The sequence below is a fragment of the Pan paniscus genome, chromosome 7, assembly GCF_029289425.2.
Source record: "Pan paniscus chromosome 7, NHGRI_mPanPan1-v2.0_pri, whole genome shotgun sequence".
NCBI classification, from domain to species: domain Eukaryota; kingdom Metazoa; phylum Chordata; class Mammalia; order Primates; family Hominidae; genus Pan; species Pan paniscus.
Genome location: NC_073256.2, coordinates 23,933,178 through 23,944,877, shown reverse-complemented (window position 1 = coordinate 23,944,877; position 11,700 = coordinate 23,933,178). Strand labels below are relative to the sequence as shown.

The window sequence follows — 11,700 nt, the reverse complement described above, 5'->3', positions numbered from 1 at the left end:
CAAGTGAAGTGACTTGGACTTTACCTATGGTAATACTGTCTCCCCACCCTCAACACTGCCCAGCTGGCATTTCTGTAGCCCCAACACCTCCCCCACACTGTGCCTTGGTGAGTGTTCACCAAGGAACGCTGCATTTTGATAAGCCTCAGTAATCAAGAGTAGCCTCTGCCCATAAATACACCTGCCCTGCTCCTGCTTGGGGTGATTCCCTCCGACTTGCGTCTGCTTCTCGCCAGCAGCCCCAGCATTATGCAGAGACTTGTGCTGCTATTAGCCATTTCTCTTCTACTCTATCAAGATCTTCCAGGTAAAAAGGGACTCTCAGCTGGAAACATACACAGTTGCTGGGGATGACAGGGGGAGAAGAAAAACATTTGATTTAGAAAATAAATCCTGAAGGATGGAGTAACCTTCTTCAATCTCAGCCTTTTTTCTCTTTGCTTTCATTGGGTCCATTAGTAAAATGCAGTATGTGGCAGTCCTTGTATGCACCTTATAGCCACGAGGCTTACTAGCTCAAGGAGGAAAAAAGAAATGTAGGTATCAGGAGTCCTAGATGTCCTTGGCGCCCTGGCCACACACGGTAACAATTCCTCATGGAATCCTCAGCGATGAGGACTCACTAGCCATGCTTGTTCCATTGCAGGGCAGCAGCAATTATTCATTGTTGATTTTGTAGAATAAGATGCCTTCCCCCATCCTCCTCCTTCTGAACAACTTTACTCTGCACAGAAAGGGCGCCTACTCATCCTCCTAAATTTTGCAACTTTTCATATCAAGTCAGATGATTAGGATTAAAGGGGATGCAGTGATTTCAGTAGGCAAGAACGTAATTTACTGACAACACAAATAGCAGGTGCCTTTGAACTCTGCTCAGGAAATTTTAGACTGAGATGTCAGCAATCTTCTGACTCCTACGTTAATCTATGTCCCCAGAAGCATGTATTTCTTAATATATTTGCAATGGATATGAGAGAGCACCTAATCTAATTCCCTTCTTTTACAAGCTGAGCAGCATTCTCTATAGTACAGTGAGAGAAAATAAGATTTTTAGAGTTGCTTAACAAGTCTAGCAGTGCTGGGACGAAACCAATTGTTTTGACTCGTAGAAGCCATCGGATCTTCTCTTCCAAGCTGCTCAGTCAATTTTATGGGGCTTTGACAGACACCCAGCACCCATCTTTTTACCCTTCCAGGCTGTGCCTCCACTGTGATTCAGATGGGTTAATGATTTTTTTTCAGAGGGTACCTGTTTAGGTTAACTCTTCCTTTTTCTTTCTTCCCGTGTCATTTCCCAAAGACACTTCTGTGAAATTCTGCTATGAGCATGTTCCAGGTCTGTTAAAATATGTTAGCAATTTATCAAAGAACAGGTTTTCTTCAACCTTTGATCTCAAGACAAAGAACTTGGGATGGAAAGCCTGGGTCAGGGATCCCTCCAGATCCCGAAGAATGCACCGCAGAGCTGGCTGCCATTATCCCCACCTGGCTGCTGAGGGCTGGGTCAGACTGTCCTCTGCAGTTGAATTCTGAGAAAGACCATTAGCAGGAAGAGGATTAGGGAGGGAAGTGGCAGAAGTGGATGAGGGTGAATGACATGCGCTGCCTGCCTCTTCTCCTGCCACCCCTGCTTTGGGTAAGTTTGGCTGTCACACACTGTCAGCCCCTCAGATACCCACAGGGACTGGGGATGGGTGCTGTCAACCAAAAATAAAATTCTAAGACCCCTCCCCAACCATCCAAATGGACTCCCTCCTCAGCCAGGGCTCTTAAAATTTAATCTGAAAGACTGCTTCAGGCCATGAAAGGAAGTGGGGGTTGGACATGCCTCATTACACTTTCCATCATGAACATCAACACAGACTTTAAGTGTGATAAGAAACATTTTACAGCCTGTTCTCTCTGAAGCCTGCTATCTAAAAGCATCAACTGCATGATACAACTTTGGCCTCCACAATACAACCTCTTGTCGCAACCCAAACATTCCTGTCTATTGATCCCAGGTCTTTAGGCAAACTCAATCAATTGTCAACCAGAAAATGTTTAAATTTACCTATAGCCTGGAAGGCCATCTGCCACTCACTCCCACTGCACCCCCACAGGCCCCGCGCCACCCCCACTTTGAATTGTCCCACCTTTCTGGACCAAACCAATGTAAATCAGCCAGGTGTAGTGGCTCACACCTGTAATCTCAGCATTTTGGGAGGCTGAGGTCTGCAGATCACTTGAGGTCAGGAGTTCGAGACTGGCCTGGCCAACATGGTGAAACCTCGTCTCTACTAAAAATACAAAAATTAGCTGGGTGTGGTGGTGCATGTCTGTAATTCCAGCTACTCAGGAGGCGGAGGCAGGAGAATCGCTTGAACCCAAGAGGTGGAGGTTGCAGTGAGCTGAGATCGTGCCATTGCACTCTACCCTGGGCGACAGAGCAAGACTCTGTCTCAAAAAAAAAAAAAAAAAAAAAAGCAAATCACATGTATTGATTGATGTATTATGTCTCCCCGAAATGTGTAAAAGCAAGTAAGCTGTATCACAACCACCTTGGGCTCATGTCCTCAGGACCTCCTGAGGTTGTGTCACAGGTGTGTCCTCAACCTTGACAAAATAAACTTTCTACATTAACTAAGACCTGAGACCTGTCTAAGATTTTCTGGGTCTGTAGAGCAGAGGAGGAAAATTGCTTATGCAAGAAAGAAACTAGTGTAGTGTAGTCTACCCTGGAATGTATTTATTGCTTAGGATATATTTATTACTCAGCCTTAGTGTATGGACCGTATTCTCCCTTTTGCATTCTGTTTACTCAGACTATAAGACATACCAACTAGGTTTTTGTTCCAGCTTTGACACATAAGTTGCTGTGTGACCTCAGATTAGTCACTTTCCTTCTCTGAGCCTTAATTCCCATCTCTAAATAGATGGCCTGTGAGGGCTTGTTTGAAACTGACAGTCTAACAATTTAAAGGTTGTGTTCTCTTCCTAGTCTATTCTTCTTCTCCCCTAACGCTAAGCTTCGTTTTCCCTGAGCGAGCATGCTGTCCTCTTTTTCCTCCTCTAACTCCAGGTTGTAAAGTGACCTGCCACAGATATGTCAGAAGGCACATATCTGCTACTCAACCTCCACCTACTCCCTCAGCATGATACACACTGCAGCCCACCTCACTCCTTTCTTCATTGCCTTGTACTGTGACCACAAGGGCTTGCTTTTGAATGAAGCCTACAGCAAAACAGTCTTTCCTCATCACCCACTGTGGGGCCATTCCAAATATTAACCCCTTCAATATCCTATCAAGCACATGAATTGGTCAAACAGCCTTTTAGTCCTCACCTACATCCTGGACAAAGAACCTTGATACCTAAGCATCAGAAACAGGAGGCTTCTCTTTACCAGAACAAATGAAAGACATAAAACCCTGGTGCGAGGATTAGCAGCCCGTTTCTGCTTTGTAGAAAAGGAACAGATGCAACAGGGGAGAAGGACTTAAGGCTAAGATGAAATTAGGACTCTTGGGCCCCGACCTCTGCAAAGAGGTCCATTTGCAGCCCTGACTCTCCTCTCCCCAGGGTTCCTCTGACACCCTCCCCCAAGCCTGACTCCTGCTGAGTTTGCTAGAGAACCTCTCGCAAAGCTCTCTCCAGCGAGACTCTCTCGGTCCACCTTACACCGTCCTCCCTACCATCAGCCTTGCTTCTGGGTTTTCCTGATATCTCTGTAAGATCCTATCAGTGTGGCATGTGAGATAATGAGTTTTACAAAGCTGCTTTCAGCCTCAGAGAGCGCACCCTGAGACTGAGAAGCTAAATCCATGTCTCCTGAAAACTGCTCTGGGCCAACGGCCGAACAATCAGGATTCTGCTCCTTTCTAGTTTCCTCCGCTCTACTTGCAACCACTCTAGTTTATTCTGCTCTAGTCTATCCAATCATTTACTCTCCACGTCCTTACTGAGAACAGGCTATGTTCCTCGTAGCAGTTACACAATGGTAAGCAACATAAACATGGGCCTCATTGTCAGGGAGCTCATAGTTCGAATGAGAATAGCAAATAACAAAATATACATACATATATACATATCTATATCTATGTTTGTATGTATCTCTCTATATATATGTATATACATATACCTATATAGATACATAGATATATAACTACAACTTGCGATAGGTGATATAAAAGAATAACAAATGCATAGGGAGAAAAATACTTTTGGGGCATTTCAATACACGAAGAGGACAGAGAAAGATTTGCCCAATATTGGGAACTTAAGGTTGAGACATAAAAGTTCAAAGAATCCACTTATGGGAAGGAAGAAAAACCTTCCAGGCAGAGGGGACAGTGCACGTGAAGGTACTAGGATAGCAAAGAGTAAGCTCACATGGAACAGAAGGGAAGCCGGCAAGAGTTTCATGGACAGAGTGAGGGCCACAGTGGAAAAGCTTGAGTCTGAAAAAGTGGCCCAAGATCAGATCACGATTGCTTTGGAGACCCAGTAAGGGGCTTGGAGAGATTTAATAAAGAAAACAATAGTAAACTTGTAGGGATTTTGAAAATAGCTGTGACATGGAATGATGTACATTTTCAAATAAAATCCATGCTGGTTGGGAATCAGAAGGTCAAGTCAATCATCTAGGAAAGTGGAGGAGGATGGGGGTCCAGGAAAACCTCTACCACCATGCACTAGCATTCTCTATCCCCCTCTGAAAACACCTTCTGCCAAAGCCTTGCCTTTTGGTGCCAGTAAGCAATTAATGACAGTGCCATATCCCGTTATCTAGTGAGAAGCGAATTTGAATTGGACAGAATATGTGGTTATGGGACTGCCCGTTGCCGGAAGAAATGTCGCAGCCAAGAATACAGAATTGGAAGATGTCCCAACACCTATGCATGCTGTTTGAGAAAATGGGATGAGAGCTTACTGAATCGTACAAAACCCTGAAACGCAGTAGTGCTGGTCCCTAGAGTCGCTGGAAGTAGGACCTCAGTAGCTTTCCTTCCTGCGGCCTAGCAGCAAGGGCATCCCCATTGTAACCACGGGTTCAGTTATCAAAGAAGGTTTGCTGAGCTTCCACTCAATGCAAAGCCAATATAGGAGACTGAAGAAGAATACAGGCTGGAAAACCGCCTCTGGTTGTGATAATGGAGAATAACAATGGGAGTTAAGCATGAGTTTCAACACTTTATAAGTTGAACAAAAAATATGTCTACCTAATCAGCTATAAACCTAAGAAAAACATCATTTTTATCCTGATAATATCGGTTTTCTTTTCCGATCGAAAGTTTTGCTCAGGAGTTATATATATCGTGTGTTAATTAAAATGTAAAGTAAATCAATGTTAAGTGTGCCTTGTTTAGAATACACTATATTTCAAAACATAGACCTCTGAGGAGAAAAACAAAAGAGGTGATGTGTGATGACAAGCTTGGGAACCCATTGGAGCTTAAGGGGTTGATCAAGTGGGCGTCTGTGGAGGGTCCCATCCAGCAGAGGGCAGCAGAGAGCAGCCCTGCGCTGAGCTGTGGATTCTTGATCCTGAAAACCTGTAAAGAAAGGTGAGTGATGAAACATTTGACCTGCCTGCCTTTCCTGTCCAAACCAAATTTTAAGGTAGTCAAAAGCTTCTCTCTTCGAAAGCAGTCCAGCTAATAAATGAGGAGTGTCGCCATTTTGCAAACACATAGGGAAACAGGGATCTAGCCAAGGAATGTCAACAGCGATTCAAATAAGCCAGAAAGACAACCTGCTACCCTGTGCTTCCTAATAGAAGGACATAATGCCACGTACGAGCTTCTAGTCATGGTAAGCAGCATCATCCTCACCTTGTCAGGGTGGAAACTGAGGCTGGATTGTGCCCTTTCTACCAAAACAGTGTAATGGCCCTTCGCGTAGGCATCGCCCAGCCTCAATATGTGGTTAGTCTTGTTTCATCCCTTGATAACTCTCTCCTAGATTATCTCAAATAAAAATAAATTATTTCAAAGGTGCCCATTTGAAAATACTCTAGAAGGTGTAACTCAGGGGGAAAGAACTCGTTTTGTAAAATAGAACCCCAATACTATTATCACCCCTGGAAAAAATCAGCATTCATTCCTAAATACAATTTAACAGCCAATCTGTATTCAAATGACCCTGAGCATTTCATAAATGCCTTTTTAAGAGTTGATTTATTAGAATCTGGATCCTGGAAGGTCCACTTACTGCCTCAGGTTGTTTACCTCCAAGGCCTCTTGCACAGATGGTGATGTGTACTTCTATTCCATCTATAAAATATTGTGCTGAAAATTGAGTGCATATCTGGGCAAGCCCCTAGGTCTCAACACTGCAATTACAGGAAAAGAAGAAACTACTGAACCACGCCCAAGGATGCCACACTCCAAATGCAACATACAGAACACGCTATAAGACAATGTGACATTTATTTTAGTCTTATATTTTTTTAGACTCTTTTCATTATTCTCATATTTTGTATTTTATAAAATACTTTTAATACATAATCTCCTTTGATCCTCACCATAAACTCTTGAATTAGGCATGGTAAGTGTCAACATCCTCACCTTTTAGGCACTGTTACTAAGGTTCAGTAACAGTGAACCTTAGTGGTTCACTAAGTGAACCACTTAGTGATTTTCCTAAGTGGCTTAGTGGTTTTCCTAACACTGGCCACGATATTAGGCAAGACCAGGCCTAGACCCCACATCTCAAGTGCAATTCAGAGGCAGCACAGCATGGCATGTACAAATACACAAAGCCTGGAATCCCAGCTCTACTGCTTAGCAGGTGACCTTGGGAAGGTGACTTATTTGACTTGTACCTTGATTTCCCCTCCTGCCATATGGCCATTCTGCCCAACAACACTTACAAACAGAGATCCAACTGCTGACCCTGTGCTACAATTATTTTTTGTCTCCTTTTAAAATGTAATTTGATGCCTTGCCAAGAGAAGCCATCTTGTACTTCCCAATGTAAATATAGAGCAAAGCAAGGGACTTCTACAGACTTTAATCAACGCCACCCGCCGTAGTGGCCAGAGAGACAATAACAAGCAGAAAGCAAAGCTATCTCATTGTCAGATAACGTAGAAAGCCTTGTATCGTGGTCTTCACTGAAGAGCCCTGGGTTTGGCTTGCCGTCCTGGTGTCCTATTGTTTTGCTCTCTAAAGAGGCTGGATTCTGAAACAGCGCCCCCTCCCGCCCTCAGGTGTAATTCACATAGTCATATTAATGAACTGCTATCCTCAGCACTTAACGACATCACAAAGTCACACTACTTTAATTTCAGGGCTTTACAGTAAAAGAACAAAGATAGATTGTTCTATTTTATTGTTTCCAGAATTGGCAGGAAATATTTAATAATTTGTACCTGATGCACTACAAACACAATCAGAAACCCAATAACATTGCTACTTATCTTCTGTCTCCAAAGGATGGATACAGATCTGAAGTCTGTAGTTCATAATGAATGATCAGTAACCCTTTGAAATGTGCCTAATGAAAATCAACAGAAGGAAGGATTGTTTGGATATTTTTCACTTTTTAATTTATGCGTTTTTTATTATTTGAAGTTGAGAGAGAGAGACAGAGATTGACAGAGAAAATCTCTGGGTGAGCAAATCACCACCCAGGTCCTTACTTAAATATCCAAAAGAGCAGAACTTGAAATTTTCAACGTGCAGGAGTTAAGGTTTTCCACACTGGCATATTCTCTTTCTTGCCTCCCAAGAGACATCCCATTAAATCCTGGAAAATATGACTGTGTAAAGGGGAAACATATTGCAGCCAAGTCTGTGCTCAGAAGTTGCTATAGAATCAACTTTCTCTTGCATTACCACATGACCCAAAGAAAATTAGCCTGGAAGAGTCTCACAGGTGAGTGAAGCAGAGATTCCTATGTAGATTTTCTTATTCCTGAATTTTAGATTGTGATATGTCCACAAGGACTGCTGGGACCTCACTTTCATAGGCACAGAGGGCCCTGTGGGTAAAAATAGGTGGGGTCCTGAGTCTTCCCAACATGACAAAGTCAAAGACAGACACATGATGAGTGGTAGAGCTGCCTTTGTGGCTGAATCCGAGAGAAAAAATGATCAACCTGTAAGGACTGGGAAGGGGCTGAAATGCTTTCCAGTTATGAGAAATTACACACAAAATAATAAAAGCATCATGGCACCGTGGAGAAAAGATACTATTCCCGTGAAAAACTACATTTCTTCTTATGTGTGTGACCACCATGAACTCCTGCTCTTCCCCAAACAAATTTGTTGCCTTTCCCTTTAACTTTGAGCACCCCTTTGTTTATTTACATGGACTCCATTCTGTTAATAGTGTCTGCAGTGCATAGCCTCCTCCAGATCTTTAGTCTTTAATTAACACATATAGACACATCGCTTTTTCACTCATCCTCCATTTCCTCTTCTTAAAATATTGGTTAGGTCTCTAAGACAGTTTTCATTTCCAAAATGTTATGATTGTTTCGTCAGAATTGCCAACCTCGGCCAGGCAGGGTGGCTCACGCCTGTAATCCCAGCACTTTGGGAGGCAGAGGTGGGAGGATCACTTGAGGTCAGGAGTTCAAGACCAGCCTGGCCAACATGGTGAAAACCCGATCTCTACTAAAAATACAAAAATTAGCTGGGCGCGGTGGCAGGCACCTGTAATCCTAGCTACTCAGGAGGCTGAGGCAGGAGAGTCGCTTGAACCCGGGAGGCGGAGGTTGCAGTGAGCTGAGATGGTGCCGCTGCACTCCAGCTTGGGCAACAATGCCAGACTCCGTCTCAAGAAAAAGAATAGGCAATCTCAACACATTTATTTAAACTTATAAGAATACCATGTTTTTATTACCAAAACTAAATTGTGTTTATGCCTTAGCGCTCATGAAAGGATTTCCTGTGTTCTTTTATATGCTGCCTTAAGAGCATTCTTGGGATGGCTGAAATGGCTACAGATCAAATTGACTTCTGAAAACACAATTCATTTTGTGATTCTGTGCATGAAAAAGAAACAAAATACCAAGGAATATTTTTGCACAATTCTCAAAGCTACTTCTTTTACCACAATCCAAAAGCAGTTTTCTCTCCTATCATGTAATTCTTCCTGACTGCTTTTTCCAAAGAAGACTCTAATATTTGTGTGTTTTTCATATATCAGTTATTTTCCCTAGAGGGGAATCTGTGCCTCTGTAAATGGCGTTCTAGTTGGTCTTACAGACTTGTTAGCATGTTACAATCTCAGACTTAAGAATAAGAAAATCTGCATAGGAATCTTTGCTTCGCTCTTCTGTGAGTCTCCTCCAGAGAAACTTTCACTGGGTCATTTAGTAATGCAAAAGAAGAGTCTAAATTTGATTCTGCAGAGAACTTCTGATTCCAAACTGGGCTACAATAGGGTTTTCCTTCTCGCATTCATATTTTCCAGGATTTACAGGATGCTACTTGGGAAGCAAGAAGGAGGATGTGCCGATGTGGAAAATCTTACTCCCTGCACGTGTGTGCAATTTCCAATAAGATCCTTCAGGAATATGTATTTGCAGAACTTCTTATTTGACAATAAAATCTTGATCATTTTACTTTAGCCCACCTACTTAGTCCAAACGAATCAAGATACCACATACTAAGCAGCTTAAAAAAAAAAGAATATGATTTATTGATTGAATGGACCAAAAAAAACTTGAAACAATTATTAGAATATTCTATAATGGGTTCTGCCATCCTCCCCCTCAGGATGGATGTGGCTTTTAGCAAGAGAATTATTCAAAGATTTTTTTAGGACACAGAAATCTGGCAGAAGAGGACAGGAGCTGAGAGCATTGTTGTGTTAGGACAGATGTAACATTAATTGCCTTTATTACGACTTCACCAGCTTTTGCCTGTCAAAGAGCAGAACTAGGCTTTCCCGGCTGCTCTTTTTTAAGATTGTTCTTTTCAGAAGCATGGAAGAGGGGGCTTACTTTATCTCAAGACGTAGACAAAGGAAGTGAGATCTAACTATTTTTGGCTCAGTTTCTTCATTTAAATTATTTCAAATAATTCTAACGACTTAAAAGAAGATTCCGTTACCTGGGTGGTAATTACTCAAATGCTGTTATATTTTAAGTCACGATTTTGATTAATGATTCATTACTATTAATATCTGAATGGTGGAATAGGCTTGTTTTTGTTTTCTTTCCTTTTATAGAGAAGATAAAAATATATAGAAATAAGTTACCAATATACTCCAAAATTTCCATCACTGTTATAAAAGATCCACATTCCAAGTTTAAATAATTACAAATACAACTGTAAGAAGTTGCTATTGAACTAGAGTATAAAAAATACCCAGAGTATGTAGATGAGCGAATAAATCTTCATTTAGGGTTGAGGTAGAGCAGCTGTCTACCTCCTTTCTTGACTGTCTATGTTCTTCCAACATCCAATTATCAGAATTTGATGTAGTAAGTGATTAAAGAAACTTATCATGGGCCAGTTGTCACCTATCTCCGCAGTGTTGCCCTGTGCTCTTGGAATTGGAAGACTTCCTAATTCCTTAAAGTGAAAGGATGTGAATGATGCTCCTGCCCTCCCTGACCAGCACCTCATGCTTTGCAGTGGAGAATCTGTCCTGAGACCCAAAAGATAGTGGCCTCCGCATTGTGCTGCCAGGGCAGCTGCTATGTGCACCTGTCCGCAGCTGCAAACCTTCCGCCCTTTGTTGGTGCTTCAGCGGATGCCCAGGTCTCTATTGTCATTGCTGCCTCTTTCTCCATTTGCTTCCAGCTTTCTCCAGGTAGAGAGTAAGTATTTTTATTTACACAAATGACCTAAGTTGTTTTCTCTGTCTGGATTAAAATATACATGCAAATGAGGCATATGAGATAAGCACTATCTTTTCCAGACATCACTGATGTTACAATGGATGATATATGAATGCAAAACTCTTCAACCAAAGCCTTCTTCACTTTAGTTAAGTCCAGAGCAGACTGTCTGGGTTACATGCATACCTGAGCTAATGCAGCCAAGTAAGAAACGCACACTTGGTTAAAATGCTTAAAAAGATGAAGGAGAAGGGAAGACAAGTCCTCTGCTTGGATATTACTAGAGGAGAAAACCCAGACTCAAACACAGATTTTTTTTTTCTTTTTTAAAAGAATTGAATTGGACCCAGTGACATCAACAGGAGGTGTCTGGGGGTAAAGAGAATGGAAAGCGGAGACAAAAATCAAGACAACTCAAATAAGTTAAAATAGAAAGGAGGGGGGTCCAAAGTGAGGAAGGAGAAGTGGAGGGGACCAAGAAACAGGGAGAGAGACTCAGAGAGGAGAAGAAAAAGAAAAGAACATTTTGAGCAGCCTTGGAACTCTCTGTATAACTTCAGGAAGGGATAGTTTGTAAAACCAGGTCCTACCTGTTATGTTGTGTCTTATGCATGATTTTTTAACACTAAAATAAAAACGCTCAGCCAACAGGATAGAATCGACATGGCAGTTTATTTATGTCCCTGTTCTCATGAACATTAGGGGGCTTTTGAGAAGCGTTTGAGGACATTGGCAACTTTATGATAGTTATGTTTGTTCTGCCCCTCCATGCCTTTCATCTTTCTGTTTCTCTCTGTTCTTCCTTATTCACCAAACCCACCCAAGGCATTCAGGTATATTATTTACTTCCTGAAATATGTGTCTCAAGTGTTTGTTCCACCAGCAGTGGGATAGTAGCGTGTCCACATTGTCCTTTGAGA

The 11,700-nt window shown here is 42.1% G+C and overlaps 1 protein-coding gene across 1 annotated transcript; it reads left to right on the top strand.

Annotated features, from left to right (window-relative positions):
- The first annotated feature begins 249 nt into the window (after positions 1 to 249).
- On the top strand, positions 250 to 4,932 carry LOC129395876 (beta-defensin 104A). The gene is made up of 2 exons (XM_055107300.3): positions 250 to 307; positions 4,772 to 4,932. The coding sequence occupies exons 1-2, from the start codon at positions 250 to 252 to the stop codon at positions 4,930 to 4,932; spliced, it is 219 nt and encodes a 72-aa protein (XP_054963275.1).
- Positions 4,933 to 11,700: the final 6,768 nt, after the last annotated feature.